The sequence below is a fragment of the Equus caballus genome, chromosome 24 (assembly GCF_041296265.1).
Source record: "Equus caballus isolate H_3958 breed thoroughbred chromosome 24, TB-T2T, whole genome shotgun sequence".
Taxonomy (NCBI): Eukaryota; Metazoa; Chordata; class Mammalia; order Perissodactyla; family Equidae; genus Equus; species Equus caballus.
In genome coordinates this window covers 35,686,051-35,705,998 of record NC_091707.1, presented here as the reverse complement: position 1 = coordinate 35,705,998, position 19,948 = coordinate 35,686,051, and the positions used below count along the sequence as shown (strand labels likewise).

The 19,948-nt window shown below is 40.5% G+C and overlaps 1 protein-coding gene across 3 annotated transcripts in view; it reads left to right on the top strand.

The window, feature by feature from the left end:
- Positions 1–19,948, top strand: part of SPTLC2 (serine palmitoyltransferase long chain base subunit 2) — a 101,863-nt gene that overhangs the window by 44,894 nt on the left and 37,021 nt on the right. For all 3 annotated transcript variants that reach the window (XM_023628188.2, XM_023628186.2, XM_023628189.2), the window contains exons 7-9: positions 2,728–2,833; positions 3,576–3,795; positions 5,959–6,085. In XM_023628188.2, coding sequence (XP_023483956.1) covers positions 2,728–2,833; positions 3,576–3,795; positions 5,959–6,085 — 453 coding nt within the window. The remainder of the gene's footprint in view (positions 1–2,727; positions 2,834–3,575; positions 3,796–5,958; positions 6,086–19,948) is intronic.

Sequence of the window (19,948 nt, the reverse complement as noted above, 5' to 3'; positions counted from 1 at the left end):
TATTAAACACTGTTGGGTAACCTGCTGATTTCTTACAACACATCATGAACTTTGACAGTCCGCGTGACTCTCTCCTCCCCTCGTGAGAGGGTGCGGGCAATGTCTGGAGGTGCCCTCATTCAGTCCATCCCTCTGTTTGGACATCGAGGTCGTTTCTGAATTTTTCCACTTAGAAACAGTACTGCACACGCTCACATTTTTGCTCAATGGTCTGATTAGTGCTTTGGGATAAATTCCTAGCAGTCTTAGAATGCCTAGGTAAAAGGGTATGAAGCCGGCCAGCCCAGTGGCATAATGGTTAAGTTTGAGTGCTCCACTTTGGCGGCCCAGGGTTCGCCAGTTCAGATCCTGGGCGCTGACCTACACAGTGCTCATCAAGCCATGCTGTGGCAGCATCCCACATAGAAGGACTTACAACTATGTACTGGGGCTTTAGGGGGAAAAATAAATAAATAGATGGATAGATAGATAAATGAAGATTGGCAACAGATGTTAGCTCAGGGCCACTCTTCTCGTGGGGTGGGCGGTGCCCCTTACCTCCTTACTTTCCAGTTCAAGTGCCAGCCCTTATCTACATCAGAAGGCATTGCTAAAACATCCTTTAGAAAAAAGGGTATGAAGTTTTTGAACTTTTCCATTTTGTCTCCAAGCATTGTACAAATTTTTCCTCAACAACATGACAGTGATGGTATCTACTCACAGGCCAAAACTAAAGATTTAAATCTTTCCTAATCTAGTAAGTTGATAACATGTTAGTTTTTATTTCTTTGATTAAGGGGTGTCAAGTGACTTTTTATGCAGTTAGTGTATTTGTATTTCTTTGTAAATTGGCCATTTTCAAACTGTTTCTCTTTCACTGATTATAAGAGCCCTTTATATTAATTATCCTTTCTTTGATGTTACAGTATTTTTTTTCAGGATTTTATTTTTCCTTTTTCTCCCAAATATACATAGTTGTATATTTTTAGTTGTGGGTCCTTCTAGTTGTGGCATGTGGGACGCCACCTCAGCATGGCTTGATGAGTGGTGCCATGTCTGTGCCCAGGATTCGAACTGGCAAAACCCTGGGCCGCCAGGCGGAGCTCGCGAACTCAACCACTCGGCCACCGGGCCAGACCCTATGTTACAATATTCTTTGTTTTATTTTTAACTTTGTTTTTAGTGTCTTGCTGTGCAGGCTTATTAAAATGTTTATGTTATCACACTTACTGTCTTAGGACTTTTAGATTTTGCATAATGCCTCCCCCATTCTAAGACCATAAGGTTCTCTTATATTTTCTTCTGGGTAGTTTTGTGATATAATTTTTATTTAAATCTTTAATTTACATAGGATTTGGGGAGCATAATGTGACAGACATACTGAATTTTTTTTCCTATGTAGATAATATGGTCAAACATTCTACTATAGATATTTCCTTTTGTCTAAAATTTTGAACCGGTATTTATTTTTCTCTTCCTTTCTGTCTATAAACAGAGGAAACTAAAACAATGAGTACATTTTTACTTGTCTCCTGCTGATTGCCACACATTGCCCTCTACAGCAGGACTAGCGGCTTCAAATCAGATGTATTTACTTCTGTGGGAGCATCTCCTATCTCTAGGTTACATAGCAGACAGATTGTTTTGTTATAAATAACTGAAAGTGTAAATACAATCACAACCTTTGGCCATATTATTTTTGTGTTTGTGGTATGTGTTTTTATTACCTTATTTTCTCTTTTCTACCAAAGTCCTTTTATGTAAAGAGCAAAATCATGTACCTTTGTAACCCCGTCCTTCAGTGATGAGCAGTAAAGAGTATAAAATCAGATTTTATGATGGGGTGCCGCCTACCCATATTCAATACACCCTAGACTTAATGTTGCGTAGATTGGGGGCACGGGGTTCCTTAAGGGCATTATTTCAGAGCAAGTGTTTTAAGTGTGACGTCTATAGAGATGGTAAGAAATGTCTTCAAAGCATTTGTTTTTAACAGGAAAATTATGATCCTCATTAATGGTAGTACCATCCGTGTAGTTTTCTAGGCTTGTTAACCACCTCAGGACCAACAGAGAACAAGAACTCAGTTGGATACAGACACCTGATAAGTTAACCATGAAATAATCTCAACTGATTGCAAGCTTGTTTAACACATAGAGTCATGTGTATTTTTATTAGACTGGTGTCTTTTTAACCCGCTACCAAGAAAAAACTTTTTGACAAGCATTTGTTGCATATATCCTAGGTGAAAGGAAATGGGGCATGCATTTTTAAATTTCCCCCCCATATTTGCTTTTTAGGAGATATATGCATTTGTAGTAGTTTATTTACACTCTGTTGTTCAGTCTTTTTTTATGCATTTATTTTTGAATGACTCACTAGGATTAAAGATACAGTTGATTCTGTAAATACACAAAAAGCTAACTGAATGGCAAGGTATTTAACATGAAACATCAGTCGTTTCATAAGCATACCAACCAGCTGAATTAACTGTGCTACAGTCATTTAGTCAAGTTTCTATGGTTTTGAACATTTGTTATGTGTTAGACAAGATTTTAATTCAGGCCAGCAGGAGCTTACCCATTTTGCCCTGTCTTTTTCTGCCCACTTCTAGTTATGTTACTGTCCTTGGCTAGCTGAGACTCAACTTCCTGAATAAGAAATATAGAAATGTGTATTTTCATTTCTGGAATAAAGTCAGGAAAGAGGAAAGTACTTTGTGCTGAAATTCTTTTTTGTGTGCTGTAGATATGCAAAGCCTAGAGAAGCTGTTGAAAGATGCCATTGTTTATGGTCAGCCTCGCACACGAAGGCCCTGGAAGAAAATTCTCATCCTTGTGGAGGGAATATATAGGTAATCCTGCTTTATTATTCTTATCTGTCTGATTTGGCCCCATAAACTCATAGAATTTTCAAGCTGAAGGGAACGCTTATCTAGACCCCTCTGGAAAATACGGAGACCCGGAGACCGGTGGATGACTTGCTAAAACACCTGGAGGCAGACTTCACACTCGAACAGAGGTCTTTTTGTCTGGCTCTTGATTCTTTCCGTCATGCTACATGGTCTCCAAATCTCCCTTCTATTTGGGTCCTTTGTTTTCCTCCTGTTTGTAGAGGGAATTTATACATAGGAGCAAGAATTGGAATGTGTTTTCTAATATGTCAAAACAAATTACACACCATTTAATTTTAAGAAATATTTTGGTTACCTATTTGCAGCCCATGCGCTTATTCTCTTAACTCCTAATTTTTTTTATTCTTTTGTGTGATTTTAATAACATATGCAATGTGACGCAAAGTCTAATGTTGCCTATAATTCAAGCTTTAGAAGACTCTGCTGTGACCTTTATCCCTTTGTGGTGAATTAAGATCAGTCGTGTTCTGGTGCTTGTTTTAAAAGATCCAGTCTCCTTTCCTCTGGACATCTGCCCAGCCATGACGTCTTCTTACTTTGCCAGCTTAAAACCACTGGCAGAGTTGTCAGACCATTTTTGAAAAGCAGTAAGCTTAAAAAGTTAATAATCCTAAAGTGGCCAACTCTTAATTTGGAGAGTTGAGAGGTCTCAGTGTGCGTGTTCTTTACCCTGTTTTGCCAGCATGGAGGGATCTATCGTCCGCCTCCCTGAAGTGATCGCCCTTAAGAAGAAATACAAGGCATACTTGTATCTAGATGAAGCTCACAGCATTGGGGCTCTGGGCCCTACAGGCCGAGGTGTGGTGGACTACTTTGGCCTGGATCCTGAGGATGTGGACGTTATGATGGGAACATTCACCAAGAGCTTTGGTGCTTCTGGAGGATACATTGGAGGCAAGAAGGTAAATGGGCCATGAGAATCGAGCAGTTAAGGATAAAGGTACTAGCTGCTCGATGTGGTGGCCACACTGAGCAGATAAGGCCATGAACTGGGATGTGGAGATCATGAATTTGTTTGTGGCTTAGGCTCGTAGGGCCAGCGGGCTTCACACTTCAGCTGCCTGTGAGTGACTGATGAACTAAGGCTGGTTCTGTTCATTGTTTCTTGTTTGCTTATTTGAGCTTCGTTCTAAACTCCATGCTGGTCTGAGACACAGAATACCCTCTTGTATGAAAGAACACACAGTGATGCTGCCTGTTTGCCACAGTCTTCTGTTGGGTTTGGGTTGTGCTCACAATTTCAGAAGCAGTGGGGTTGTCATGGGAGCCAGTGGGATAGGCGACCAGCTGCCCTGCTCTTGGGCTCAAAGGCATCTTGGGTGAGCATAGAGACAGGAAGAAAAAAGATTATTTTGCTACCTCTGGTGTTCTACAAGGCATTGTATTTTTCAGTTTAAAAAATATATAGTGAACTCTTTAATAAAAAAAAAATATATATATATAGTGAACTCTGAGGCATTTGAGAATCAGTGTGGTATGGTGTAAATAGTTGAACCATGGAGACGGAGGCCTACGTTTGAGTATTTCCTTGCTAACTTATGAGACCTTGGGCAAAGCATTTAACCTTTCAACTTCCTTATTAGTGAAACAGAGATAAATATGCCTAGCTTGTAAGATTGTAGTAAAGTTTTAAAAAATAATCTGTGTCCGTGCATTGATGAACCTTGAAAGCATTATGGTAAGTTAAAGTTGTCAGTCCCAAAAGGTCACGTATTGTAGTATTTCTTTTATATGCCGTGTCTGGAATAGGCAAACTGTAGAGACAGAAAGTAGGTTAGTGGTTGCCAGAGTGAGGTGATAGGGGAAGTGGAAAGTGACTGCTAACGGGTGTGTTTCTTTTTGAGGTAATGAAAATGTTCTAAAATTAGATAGTGATGAAAGTTGCACAGCTATGTGAATATACTAAAAGCCACTGAATTGTAGACTTTAAAAAAGTCAGTACTACTGTATGTGAATTCTCTCTCAGCAAAACTGTTGTTTGAAGAACTCTCTGCAGTTTTAGGAAAAAACAGTGTATGTCAAGTATTTGTATGTGGTACATAATAGGTGCTCATAAATGTCCTGAATTCCTCCTTAAAACCTGACATGGGGAGTCTGAAAGCATGGACTTTCTCTTAATAATTGGTTGCTTTTAGAGAACACCCATTGTCAGTGGTTTTAGTCAAGTTTGATAGATTTTTACATTAAATTTTTGTTAATGGGACCAGATTCACTTTGGAGAGTTGATTGCTTTTTGGTAGGATTTGTTGCTAAACCAAAGGATAGAAAAATAATACTCTGAGAGATCATTTAGGTGTAGAATATTTTTATGCTTTTGTGGTTTTTGTACAATTTTTAGTAGTTTTGAAGTGACACATTGTTTTATAGCCACGTTTTGTGTCTCCTTATGTGGTTCGGGTACATAGGCTTTTTTGTGTGCACACTGTATTTAAAGGTTCAGTGAAGTTAAAATGTATTAGAGAATAGGGATATACAACTGATTGTCTTGAAATCCTTGTACCTGGCAGAGAAGGTTTTTCCTCATTCAGTGAGATGGCTTTAGTGTTCATGAAAGACCCTGCAAATGTCTGCCACATTTGTATCATTTGATAAGTCTCTGTGTATCTGGAGGATATCTAATGCCTTTAAAATTGGTGTTAGAGAACTTTCTCTTATTCAGGAATGAAGGGATGGGCTTTACAGATGCTGTTTTCTGTAATACTCAGAAGTCAATCATGTATCTGAAAGCAATGCGAACACTTTCTTGTTTAATTCAACACTGTAGATCTATTTATAACATTAAATGATATGTTCTCCAAATTTAGAAGGTTTCTTTAAGACTAGTTTTTCTTTCTTCTATGTTGTGCTGTGTTTAAAAAACAAACCAAAGCCTGAGGATGTTGCCATGTGTCTGAGCCAGTGGCTGACAGTGTGCTCTGATCGTGGTGGTTGACCTTGTGGCTCTGGTTAGCGTCCTGTTCCAGTGCTGTTGAAGGGAGGAGTCCGCTTTCACCTGGAAGAAAGGCAGTGACGTTGCCCGTGAATGCCGGCACTGGCTTTAACGACTTCTTCTGTGAACTCCCCAGGAGCTGATTGACTATCTGCGAACACATTCTCATAGTGCCGTGTACGCCACATCACTGTCACCACCTGTGGTGGAGCAGATTGTCACCTCTATGAAGTGCATCATGGGGCAGGATGGCACCACCCTTGGTAAGTCTTTCTTTTCTTGGAAAATTTCCTGAGCTTAGCAACCAAACGTGCTCATTTTTGTGAGCTTTTTTTCCTAAAATGAGGAGTCTGGTAGGCTAATGGGCAGAGCTGGCAGGTGTGTGAGGCCTTGTTTTCCATGAACACTTTTTGGTGTCTTTATACACGTGCCAAGAGAACAAGCCCAGCTCACTTCCTCTTGCACTTTCTTGTCTACAGATGGTGAGGCTTTAATCTCGCTATCCTTCCTGGCCTCATTAGTCTCAGGTAACAAGGCTTCAGGGTCTTTCTTAAATTGCGCGATTTTATGTGAAGCTGTTAACTCACTGTGTAGTGAGGTTTCATTCCTATAGTATTTAAAAGCTATTTCCATGAATTAGTGTCCTTGATTTAATACCTTTTAAAAGAGTTTCTAATTTAACATGCGCTAGATAATAAAGGTCATCCTGACTCTGTTTATTCTGTCTGTGGTGGGATTTGTAGTGCAAACTAGATGCCCTAACTTGAGCATACTAAAATGAGCACTAAAGTGTGATGTTCGCTTTCTGATATTTGACACTAGAGGGCAGTGTTGAACGCAGAAGAGTTACAATAAAAGGGGAGCAATTGGGTGGTTTTGTTTTTTCACTTTTAAAAGTATTTCCATTGTGAGTATGAGATATATGTTAATTTTACTTGTTGTTTTTTTAATGCTTCTAAAATCAGCTTTACTCTTATAAAAGATTTCACATTATCGGCCTTCAGCTCTCCACTCTTCAGTTATATAGTATTTTGTGGTAAGATTGATATGGTTTGCATCGAAAAACAAGAAGGAAGTGGTATATCTGATTTTTATTGATTTAAGCCTGTTTTAATGAATCAGAATTGTACCTTAATATTTTTTCTGATCTTGATATATCCTTGTTATCTCTAGAGAGAGATTTTTGGAAATAGATTTTGGAAGCGTTGGTCATTTTCAGTTTCATAAATTGATTCCTCTGGGGAGAAAATATTTCATTAACGTGCACACAGTGTGGAGCCTTGTGAGCAGCTCCCTGTCACAGCAGCTCAGCATGGTCTCTCCTTCCTGTACGGCGCTACTGGAAATAGTGTGCTGTGGTCTGGAATAGATGCAGCTATGGGTAGCCAGCATTTACCTGGTACCGTACCAGGTGCGCCAGCCTTGTTGACCCAGCACGCAGACTGAGGTAACTAAGGAGCCAGTGGCCAACAGCTGGCAGAGTTACCTGACTCATTCTTTGCCCTGTCCTAGAGCTCGGGTCTGAGTGACGCATGCCCCCTGGGGAGACGACTTACCTGTACTAATAATGCTGTCTGGGCTCTGCTGGCGATGAGAAAGGGAAATGTGGAAACTAGACCCAGGCTTTGGCTTAGGACTCGTTTTCCAGTTATCTGTTGCCTCTCTAGCCACCCCCTCAGCTTAGCGGCGGGAAGCAACAGCCATCTTATTATGCTCACAGATTCTGCGGGTCAGGAATTCGGTCAGGGCACAGCAGGGATGGCTTGTCTTTGCTCCACGATATCCGGGGCTTGAGCTTGGAAGACCCTAGCAGCCGGGGAAGTACTCGGATGGCTGGGGACCGGGATCATCTGGGGGCTTCTTCACTCGCAGGTCACCTGGACTGGAGTGACTTGGGAGGCTGGGCTCGGCTGAGGCTGTTGACCAGAGCCCCTTGGGGTGTCCTCCCCATGTAGCACGGGCTCCCCATAGCATGGGTATAAAGAGAGGACGCTTCAGAGAGCACACAGTACCAAAGAACCTGCTGAAGCCTCACCGTCTTTTCTGATCTCTTGTTAATCAGTGGGTTGCTAAGGCCAGCCCAGATGGCAGGGCGTAGAGAATCAGACTCCACCTCAAATGGGAGGTGGGTCAAAGAATTTGTGCCCCTTTTTAAAACTTGCCACTACCAGCTTTTAAATAATTTATTTTATTTATTTGGTTTTTTTCTTTTTTGGTGAGGAAGATTGGCCCTGAGCTAACATCTGTTGCCAATCTTCCTCTTTTGTTTTTTCTCCCCAAAGCCCCAGTACATAGTTGTATATCCTAGTTGTAAGTCCTTCTAGTTCTTCTGTATAGGATGCTGCCTAAGCATGGCCTGATGAGCAGTTTGTAGGTCTGTGCTCAGTATCCAAACCGGTGAATTCTGGGCTACCGAAGCAGAGGATGTGAACTTAACCACTATGCCACTGGGCCAGCCCCTAAATAATATATTTAAAAAATTAGTCCCTGGGGCCAGCCCCATGGCCAAGTGGTTAAGTTCGCACACTCTGTTTCGGTGGCCCAGGGTTTCACCTGTTTGGATCCTGGGCTTGGACCTAGCACTGCTCATCAAGCCATGCTGAGGTGGCTTCCCACATGCCACAACTAGAAGGACCTACAACTAAAATACACAACTAAGTACTGGGGGGCTTTGGGGAGAAGGAGGAAAATAAAATCTTTAAAAAAATCCATTAAAACTTACTCCCTAAAACTTTTAGTTAGTTAGAAGTTAGTACCCAACTTCTGTTGGGTACATTGTTTCTCTGCCAAAAGAGAAGATAAAAAACTAACCAAAAGTAGAGATAAATACCATTTCTCATAAAACCTGCTATCTGATCTTAATTAAATTTGGCCTGATTTCTTTTAGATTTGAGTGTGTTAAGGTAGTGCTTATTTTTATGGTGTAACGGAATGCATATTTTTATTGTCCTTGTAGAAAAAAAGATGGGAACCAGGCAGCAGCCTTTTGAGTGTGCCTCAAGGTGACCTTTAAAAAGAGGTGTCTGCAACTGATTACCTGATTGTGATTTTATAATAGAAATGGCCTTCCTTAGGAGAAACTTAATCTCTTATGTCCAGGATTCCACAGACATTGTGTATCTCACGATGGTTTAGACTCTGAATCACAATCCACAGGAAATGGGCATCGCAGCAGGTCATCTGAGTGAAGTATGTACTTGGGGATCTTGCGGATGCGAAGCAGAGTGGGTTGTTGCGTTAGGCCCAGAGAGTACTGTAGCGTAAAAAACTTAAAGTTTTATTAATCATTCACCAGATACTTGAGTGCCTGCTATTGGTGTGCCAGGTGCTGTTTCTAGGTACTTGTGATTCATCCAAGAATAAAACACACCCCGGATTCCTGCCTTATGGGCTTTCTCATGAGGGAAGTAAATGACACAGCGTGCTAGAAAGTGGTAAGTACTCCAGGAGAAAGTTAAGCAGGAAAGGTGGGCGCCGAGGAGTTCTGGGGACCCAGTTTGCAATTTTAAATAGGGTGGTCATCGAGAAGGTCAGATTTTAGCAAGGCCGTGCAGGTGGTGAGGAGGTTAACCTGAAATGCAGGGATAGAAGGCCCTGAGCTGGAGGCGTCTCTGTTCAGGAATACAGGGAGGCCACGGTGGCGTGATGGAGGCCCCGGGGCGAGTGGGCTGTGAGGGCAGAGCTTGTGTGGAGGGCGGAGGTTCTGACAGGAGGCATTCTTGTCCTGTAAGGGTATTAGGTTGACAGGAAAACACGTTCACACTGGTTCTCTTGCCCTGTCCTCGTAGCAAGTTCAAATTCTTGACTAGTTTCTGTGGGCAGCTTGTTATTGGCAGGCTTGTGGCCTGTTTCCGGTAGGTTAGGAATTTTATTGGTCCTTTAGATTTCATGAAAAGGTATGGAAAATAATGTACCCATGATCCCATATTTTAATGATGTTAATATTTTACCCTATTTATCTCACTTTAAAAGAACAGGTAGCTAAAACTTCTTTAGCATCCCTTCCTGGTTTGGTTTCTCTCACCCTTTCCCCAGAGATAATGCCTGTCCTGAAACTGTCTCCTTCTGTGCTTTTGTGCTTTTACTATGAATGTATTCATAAATGATGTGTCCTATGAGTACCCCCGCTGTTTGAAGGCTCGCTATCTATTTGTGTAATGACTTGCAGAAATGCTCATGAGATTTAACCATCTGAATCAAAACCCACTATAATAAATCCTCGTGCACACCACCAAAAATGTTTTCAGCTGCGCCTGAGTCTGGGCTCGCTGTAGGGTGGCTTCAGTCATGTTTCAGCTGTTTTCCTGATTGGGCCGTGTCGCTTGTGCACCTGCATTGTTTAAATGTGCTGTGCAATAGCTCAGTCATCTTCCCCGCATCACTAATGCAGATGTCCTGTGACATGTGGAAAAGCCCCTGAAGAAAGTAGGTGAGCCTGAGAGGACCAGGAAGTCCCTGCATTTGAACACTGTATTGGAGTGCTTAACCCTCGTTGAGACAAACAGGTGCAAAAGTGAGAAATACGATGGATTTCGTACTGTGTGGTATCATTGAGTGCTGCATGGAAATGTGCCCAAATTTCTTAAGGGCTGAAATAGGAATTGGTGTTTTGGATACTTTATATTTCACAGAAATTTTTAGTAGACTATTATGTAGATTTTTTTTTAGTAGCTTAGGGGAAAACTGGAGTTTTGAATGATCCAGGAACACATTTTTTTCCCAATTCTTTCTTTCTTTTTCTTTTCTTGTCTTTGCTTTCCTTTTTTGTTTTCTGAGGAAGATTCACCCTGAGTAACATCTGTGCCAATCTTCCTGTATTTTGTACGTAGGTTGCCGCCCTAGCATGGCCACAGGTGGTGTAGGTCAGTGCCCAGGAACTGAACCCAGGCAGCCAAACTGGAGCATGCCGAACTTAACCACTACACCACCAGGCCTGGCCCCACTTTTTGTCCAATTTTTAATGTAATATAGACTCTTCTACCTGAAAATGCACACTCTAACACAGTTTTAGGAACAGACTGGATTCCAGTAATGAGGACTGGTATTCCAGTATTGTTTTGTGTGTTTAAGTGCTATATAAGTTGGTCATATTGTGGGACTCTTTCTACAGCCTGCTGTATTTGCTTGCTTTGTCCGAGTTAAGCCTGTTGAGGGTCAGGTCCTTGTTTGTTCGTTTTCACTGTTGTGTAGTGCTCCACACGGTATTACCACAGCTTTTTGTTCATTACTGTGTCGGTGGACATTAGATTGTGAGCTCTTTTTAGCTGTTCTGTCGTACTGCAGCAACAATCTTTGTACCTGCCTCTTTTGCATGTGTGTCAGATTTTCCAGGGCACACCCCGGCCTCGACATTGGTGGGCCTCTTTAGAGGTTGCCGGATTCTTTCAGAAGTGCTTATGCCAGGGGCCAGCCCGGCAGCGTAGTGGTTAAGTTTGTGTGCTCTGCTTCAGTGGCCTGGGGTTTGCCGATTTGGATCCCTGGTGGGGACATGGCACTGCTTGTCAAGCCATGCAGTGGCAGGTGTCCCACATGTAAAGTGGAGGAAGATGGGCACAGATGTCAGCTCAGGGCCAGTCTTCCTCAGCAAAAAGAGGAGGATTGGTGGCAGATGTTAGCTCAGGGCTAATCTTCCTCAAAAAAAAAAAAAGTGCTTATGCCAGTTTACTCTCTCGTACTAGTATGAAAGTTATAGTTTACTCATTTCCGTGCCTAAGGATATTAAAAGATACTGTTGACCCTTTTGATCTCTGCCAATATGATGTGTGTGAAACAGTATCTCGTTGTAGTTTTTATTTGCATTTTCCTGATTACTAGTCAGATTGGGCCATCTGTTTATATGGGTATTTTTAGGAGTTCTTCATGTATTCTGGATAATAATTATTTATTAGTTTTTTCTCTCAAACTGAGAGAAACAGCTTTTCTTTTAATCTTATTTATGGTGTTTTGTTTTATAAAAAGTTTTCCTTTATAATGTAGTAGAATTTATCAGTCTTTTCCTGGATGGACAATGTTTTGTGCCTTAAAAAATCTTTTCTTAACTCAGAGTCAAATATATGTTCTACAGGTGTTTGCTATTTTCTTCTACTTTATATTAATTAATCCATTAATTAATTTTTGCATGGCTTTTTGCCTGGTTATATTTGTATGTGTATATGCTGTACTTTAGGGACATTACTCTTTTCAGTTTCATCTTGGATTATCTAGCCTTTCTAGATCTGTAAATTTAAAAACCGCACATTCTTTCAATTTTTATATTTTGAAGAAATTTGGGAAGAATCAGACTTGCATAAGAGCTATGCCAATATTTCTGTCTTCCATTGAGTTTTGGCAGTGCTGTGAATTGGGAATGGGGGACACGACAGGTAACCCATATGTGAACAGAAGGGACTGTTACAGAATGGTACTGAATTTGTAAATTGGAGGACTCTGTCTCCACGTTGTGGTTAAGTATCTCACATACAATTTCTGTTTCATACTGAAGGAAAAAAGACATGCAATGTAAGTGCTTGGTCCTAGGTTTTATGTTGGTTTAAAGGAATATTAGAAATAATAAGCTGATTTTCTTTTCCTGCCCTTACACTCTAACTTTCTGATTGCTGTTACTGGACATACAAATATTAAACATTTATTTGAATGAGTTCATTTTTGGCATAGTATTTCTCCCTTTATGCAGAATATAATCGTTGTGCTCACGTGTTTGCTTCTCTGAGTGTGAACTTGCGTCACCACGAGCAGTCCCTCCTTGGGACCACTCCAGACGCCTTGCTCTTACCAAACAGGATGCTAAACCAACACATTCCATTGCACATGGTACTAAAGACAGTGAAGAGTCACCAGGAGCTTAATTTCCTTTTTTCTCCTTCTCTCCCTATGTCAGTTTCAGATAATTCAGAGAACTCTAGGACTAGAGGCTTTAGATAAGCTATGGTCAGCAAAGCGTTTTTTTGTTTTGTTTTTACCCTTGAGCACGTGCACTCCGATATACAGCTCTGATCTCATTACCACACACTATCCTATTTGGTACTCAGCTTTACTTTTCTGGAGATGATGTAGTTGAAAGATGCATTCTTTTTAAGATCATGAGTTTACATCTCTCTTCTCTAAGCTGCTCTGTTCTTAGAGTTTTTCGCATTTTATATGTGATTGTAAATTTGAGGCTTTTATTCGGAATTTCATCTTTGAGACTGATTTAGGAACTTAAGGAGTTCATATATTACCTCTGCTCAAGTGTGTCTGTCTTTCTTCTTTCTTGGCTTACTGTGGACCCTGGTTGGTTCGCAGTGCAGGTCTCTTGTTGCTGTACAGAGATCATCTTTCAGATGTGTTTTATTTTTAAATGTACATATTGTGTTCACTTTATGAAACTTCCTGCGACTTCTGGAAAAAATGGAAAATTTGAGCGTTCTAATCTTCCTGGGTGTTCTTGCTTTTCCCCCCTGGCGTTAAGGAGCTGGGGGCAGGGGACGAGAACTAAAAGTTATGAAAAAATCAGTAATTTTGAATGTCTGTTGCTGAATTCCATGAGGTAGAGCTATAGTCATGTGGCAGAGTTAATATTTCTGAGCATATTTTTAAATCTTTTTTCTTATTATAAAACAATCACAAATTGACAGAAAAGATGGACATATAGCACAAAGAACTTTTTTTCCTGAACCATTTGAAAGTAAGTTGCTGATCAGAATCTTCATCCTCCCAAATGCATAATCACAATACAACCATCCAGAGAAAGACATTGAGTCTAATACACTATTTAATTAACTTATATAAACATATTAATTATTTCAATAACTAATATTGATACCTTATTATTATCTATTCCTCAGACCCCATTCAGGTTTTGCCAGTGTCCCAATGATGTGGATGTGGTTCAGAATTACGTGTTGCATATAGTTGTCACGTCTCCTTAGTCGTCAGTTACAGTTCCTCAGTCTTTCTTTGACTTTCATGATGTTGACACTTTTAACGATTACAGGACAGTTACTTGATAGAATTTTCCGTAATTTGGGTTGACTTAGTGTTTCCTCATGATTAAGATTTAGGATATGTGTCTTTAACAGGAACATCGCAGAAGTTATGCCCCATTTTTCTCATTGCATCCTCTCTTTGTATTCTCAGCTAAATATATCACTATCAAGTTAGTGAGGTCTGAAATCTGAAGTCCACTTTCCCCGTAAATAAGTCAGCTTTTGTTGATTCTGCCTCACACTTCTGCTTATTCCCACTGCCACCTTACTATTTCAGGCCCTCATTACCTATTGCTCAAACTATTGCACCAACTCCTAACTGCCTTGTTCTTGCTCCAGCCTTTCCTATACTCAACCACTTGTCAGTCTTCTTACGTACAGCTCTGTTTGTCATTGTCTGTTTAAAGATGCAGAAATAGAAAAGAACAATCTTCAGTAACTCTGAGTTGCTTAGAGAATAACGTCTAAATTCTTTTTGAGATGTTTAAGATCCTCTAGAGTTTGATTTTAGCTTCACCCATCTTTTTCTGTACCTCCCACGTACCTTTACTGAAACCAGTTTGGTCCCTCTGACAGAATGCTTATCCTCCTGTGCCCCAGCTGTTCATTCTTCAAGGGCCAACTGAAATGCTGTGTCTTTTATGACACCTTTGTGCTAATACTTTTTTTCCTCCAAAAGCCATATGTCACAACTTTATAATATCACTAATTTATAATTTTGTCTCACAGAGCCAGTGTGTAATGTTTGAACACAATGTTTTCTTCAGGGGCCAGCCCCATGGCTGAGTGGTTAAGTTCACACGCTCCGCTTCCGTGGCCCAGGGTTTCACCATTTCAGATCCTGGGTGCGGACATGGCACCACCCATCAAGCCACGCTGAGGCAGCAACCCACTTTCCACAACTAGAAGGACCCACAACTAAGACTGTACAGCTGTGTTCCTGGGGGCTTTGGGGAGAAAAAGGAAGTAAATGAAATCTTTTAAAAAAATTGTTTTTCTTCAAACTATGTACGCAAGTCAATCACTAGACTTAGATGCTAGATGTTATCATTGGTGTCCAGTCCTAAAATACTAAACATATAATGAAATCTCTAATTAAGCCTTACCTTTTCATTATAATTTTGACTATCTCAAGTATTTCATGTTACTTGATTTTTATTTTTTCTTCATAACTCATCATGTAGCTATAGCATAATTCTAATGAGTATAAAAGGTTTATTATTGCTACATTCAGCATGTCTGATAATTTTTGTTTTTGTCTTGAATGAATTCAGTTTCTGAGTCCTGTGTATCTTTTTTTTTTTTTTGAGAAAGGTTAGCCCAGAGCTAACATCTGCTGCCAATCCTCCTCTTTTTTTGCTGAGGAAGACTGGCCCTGAGCTAACATCTGTGCCCATCTTCCTCTACTTTATATGTGGGAGGCCTGCCACAGCATGGCTTGCCAAGCTGTGCATAGGTCCGAACCTGGGATCTGAACCGGCAAGCCCCCAGCTGGTGGGGTGGAATGTGCGAACTTAATAGCTGGGCCACCAGGCCGGCCCCTCTGTATTAGTATTAACACTTTATTTTTCCCTTTAGCAAACATTTTTGGTAATACAAGGATGAAATGTAATAAAGTATTAGAATGATGCTGTTGCAGAAAGGTGGAGACTTTACCAAAAATGAACTTTCGGTTAATAGGCAGTATTATTGGGCAGTAAGGCTTAAACAAATAGACAAATAGTATGTGGTTGATTATTAATAAATGTTTTCATCTTATTTGTGGGAAGACATGTTGCTCTAAAAGCTGCAGCCTGCAAGGGAAGTTGGGATCCATCCCCTATCCCACTTTGCGAGCACTCCTTCCTTCTTCCTCCCAGCCTTTCCCACATTTTCCCTCCATTCCTATCCTTTTCCCAGAGAAGAGAGGGACATGTGACGCGATTGATAAGTAGATATTGAGAGACATCTTACCTGGGAACCAAAAACAGGTACTAGTAGGTGGGAATTGTGCTGCCAGTGTGCTTGTACCTCGAGTGGACATACTGAGTTAGAACAGGCTGGTGAGTAGGACAAATGAGACCTAGGAAATTCTGACAAATTCCACTAGACCTTTGAAATTCTGCTTTTACTTCACACACCACTAATCCACGTCCAGTAATGGAAATTTAGCTGTAAGATCTGTTTATGAATCAAAGCAGAATGTCTGACCAAAGTAACTAAAGTTGTGCTTTTCCATTTTTCACTGTGCTTTGATGTATTTTATTTCTTGCCAAAGATGTAGTTTTAACGTATTGCATAGCACCCAGTATAGTTTCTGACATCTAGTAGCCTTTTGATAAATTTGCTGAATGATTGAATGTACACATGATCCAGAAATATTAGAAAATCAGCAGAGAATGTTCTTAAAGTACATCACTTGTATAGTTGAATGTTAAGCCAGAATGGCCAAATCATGGACCAAAATTAACTAGATAGGTACATTTTACTAGATAAATTTTAAAATGATGACAGAAATAACTTTCTGTGTAGAAAACTGTGCTTTTTGTACTTCTTAGTTTTGAAGGAACTGGGCCCATTCAGGTGGCTGTTGGTGTAGGAGAAAAAAACGAATACCTTGGGCAGATCGAGGTTTAATTAAAATTAGGGTTGGCTCATTTGAATTAATTCCTGTAACAGACTTGTTAATGAGGTGTAAAATGATCAGTCACTTTGAGAATCCCAGGAACTGTCAAAAACTAATTTAGGAGAACTGAGAAACTTTTTTTAAAAAAAGCAGTCCCGGATTTCCATACTGAGGGGGGCAGATCTGTTAAAGACAACAAAGTCTTTAAGTGAGGGGGGGAGTCATAAACAGAGAATTTCCTGCTTCTCTGCTGGGGGCTGACAGCTTTGAACATCGACTTGTTATGTTTGGCCAGTGCCTGGGTACCACTCTCTCCAAGCCCTATGCTTTGTGAGCCCAAGAGTGTTTGCGTTCCACTTTTTTCTTCATTATTATTTATCTGCTTGTATGTAATTTACTTCACTATTAGAAATTCATCTAAATAAAAATCAGGTTTTCTAGTGCTCACTTTTATTCTCAGCCACAGTACAGTTCAGCAGTGTATCTGACGTGGAGTCAGACCAGATCCCTCCAACTTAGTACATACACCACCATTAAAAAATATTTGTTTCTGCATTTATCACGCTTTTATCAGGCATCTACTCTGTATCCTGTGGTGTCTGTGCTGTTGCAGAGCGCAGAGTTGAACAATGCATGATCCTTGCCTTTGAAAAATGTGAGTCTAGAGGTGGGAGTAGGATTCCAGGAGGGAGAAATTCCCGCTTTGTTCGGCTTCTTGTTTCTCAGTTTCCTCCTTCCTTCTCCCTGAAAAACCTCCTCCCTCCCCCACCCCCCAAAACCTTAAACTCCCTTAAAGCCAGCTAATTATTTGAAGCAAATGCAGATCTTACGTTCCTTATCAATCTTTCTAAGTGGATTTTTTCTATAGAAGATATTGTTACCAAACCTGAAGTGAGTTCGCTCACCCGTTGCGCAGCAAGCCAATCTCTGACACCGGGTGTGGTGGAAGAAAGTAGGAATTTTATTTTTGCACAGCGCTGAGCAAGGAGAGAGGGCAGCTAACGCTGAAATCGAAAACTCCCCAAAGAGCTAAAAGGAAGGGTTTTTATTTGGGGTTTTAGGTAGGGGAGGGGGAGCATATGGCCTTGGTGGTTGGAGTTTTCCCACCAGCCTGTCTTTGGCCTTGAGACTACTTGCAGAGAGGAGGCAGCCCCTGACCTTGCTGGTCAGCAGCTTTCCCACCAGCCTGTATCTCTTTGCGGGGAGGAGATAATCCAGGTGCTTGTCCTTGTCGGTGTCTGTCTCCATGGAGGATAGTAGATTCTGGAGCCAGGAAGTCAAAGAGTAAGCAGGGAATGAGGGTTTTGGTTTTAACCCCATATATGCTGGGTTTAATGTGGGGAAACTGATATCAGGGTCGGTATCAATATCACTCTAGTAAATCACCAGCAATCAAAGAAAAAGATTTTCCTTTTGTAAAGTAGCCTCTTCATTATCTAACACAAAGGGCATTTTAACCAATGGTTTAAGCCTTCTGAAATTAGCAAGCAATGTGACCACTTTACAGGTGGAGAAACTTGAGCTCATAAACGGGACAAGTTTTCTCAGAATGTTGTCTCCGAATAGTGTGGTTCTGAAGTTGCATTAATGATACTTTATATTTTATTAAAATGGACTATTTTATAACCTATTTCTAATTTTCTTACTTCTGGTCTGCTAATTTAAAAAAAAAAAACAGGTAAGTTTAGTTGTGAGTAATCAGCCCTACAGATGAAAGAAAGCCCTTTGGGCATTTACCTATCTGTTTCCAACTCCCTCTCTGCTTCAGAAATCTATTCTGAATACTCAAGAACTTGGGTGGTGTGGTCTGTTTCTTCTTCCATTCCCATCTCCCTTCCGAATCCAAATGCGATTGACCGTTTCTTGCAACAAGAGTGGTCGCTCCTTTTGTGTCTTGTTTCAGTTTGTTTGAAGCTGGCTGTTAAGATGCCCACAGGCAGCAGGCTGGAAGCTCAGCTTTGAACAAATGTAGACTTGTTCATTTAGTAGAATGTTGTTCTTAATACAAAACATAAATAAGGAGTCTGCGTATGTTCCCCTGGGACAGGAAAGGAGCCTTGACTATTTTGGAGAAGATGTGGTAAGATAATAGAAAGGAAACTAAACTCTTAATTAAAGTACTGTGAGTCAGGTTACTTTTTTTTTTTTTAAGATTGAAGTGGGTGAATTACCTTAGTTTTATTTCATAATAAAATTAATTGTAAAGGTTTTTTCCGCAGTTCGATTTGTTCAGTTACTGTTTAGCTGAGACGGATGACCATTACTTCAGCCTGTTCTTCCCATCACTTCTAATTTGTGACTTTTATAGCCCAGATTCTGTTTTGCTTGTTGAAGAATAACTTTCTAAACCTTAACATGGTTGGAATTGCTTTTTTCCCTCAGAATTATTTCTGACATCTTTGTCTAGGAGACTTGACCCTAGCTTTTCATCAACTTTATTGCAATTTATTGCTGCAAGAATACTTAATATGTATAAACAAATGACAAGATAGATGGACTCTGTTCTGAATTAAGAACCCAATACCTTTCTGATGGCGTGCCAAATTTGAGAGCTTTCTGAATTGATTAAAACAATTGTCACCTATGGTTTTTCTAATTACCTGAATATTGGTACCTGCCTGCCGTGTCCTTGGCAGTGGAATGAGGTTCAGAGGACTTCATTAATTTGTACTCTTTTAAGCCCCTGTTCTCACACTCTGCCCATGAAACATCTACATCAGAAATACTTTTAGTATGGTGGTTCCTAACTCTGCTTACACACAGGAAAACTTAAAAATTAGTAATAATGCCGATGTCGGGGCCCCCTTGCAGACCCAGTGCCTATCGGGGGGTGAGGCGCCTGCAGGGTATTATTTAAAAGCACCTACAGATGATTTTAATCTGCAGCCAGGGTTGCTGTAGAGATTGTTAAAAAACGAGGATTCTAGTCTGCCCCATCAGACCACTGAGTCTTGGTGGACAAGGCCCTAGAGTAGGCATTTTAAAGAAAACCTCAGTTAATAATGGCAGCTAACTTTTAAGAGATTTAAGTGTTATCTCTTTTTATGAGCTTGCTTACATCAAAGAGAACCAAAAGCAACTCTGTGGATAGATGTGGTAGTTAGGGAAAGGAAAGGAAATTGGAAGGCAGATGTACGATCTCTTTCTTTTTAAAAGAAAAAATCAGGGAAATGTTGGCTTGTGGAGCAGGGGTTTGGTGGTAAAACTAAGTTGCCAATTTTCATTGTTTTTGGAAATCTCAGTGCCTCGATGCTTCCTTCTAAAGAGCTAGTGATCCTTGCTGAATGAATCCGAGGCGTAGGTGTAGACGTGAGAACCCAGTTAGGGGAGAGAGAGAGAACTGAGGACTCAGAGACCTGTGGTCAGGCTTCTGAGGCTGGTGGAATTATTTTTGTTTTACTTTTTTTTTATAACCTATTGATTCAGAATCTCAGATTTTGGAGTACATAACCTACAAATGGCCTTTCCCACTATAAACCTTTTTTTAAAAAAGTTCAGTACTAATGAGTTTGTGAAACTCTTGTTTGTTGCCTTACCTTCTGCCTCTAAAACTGTTA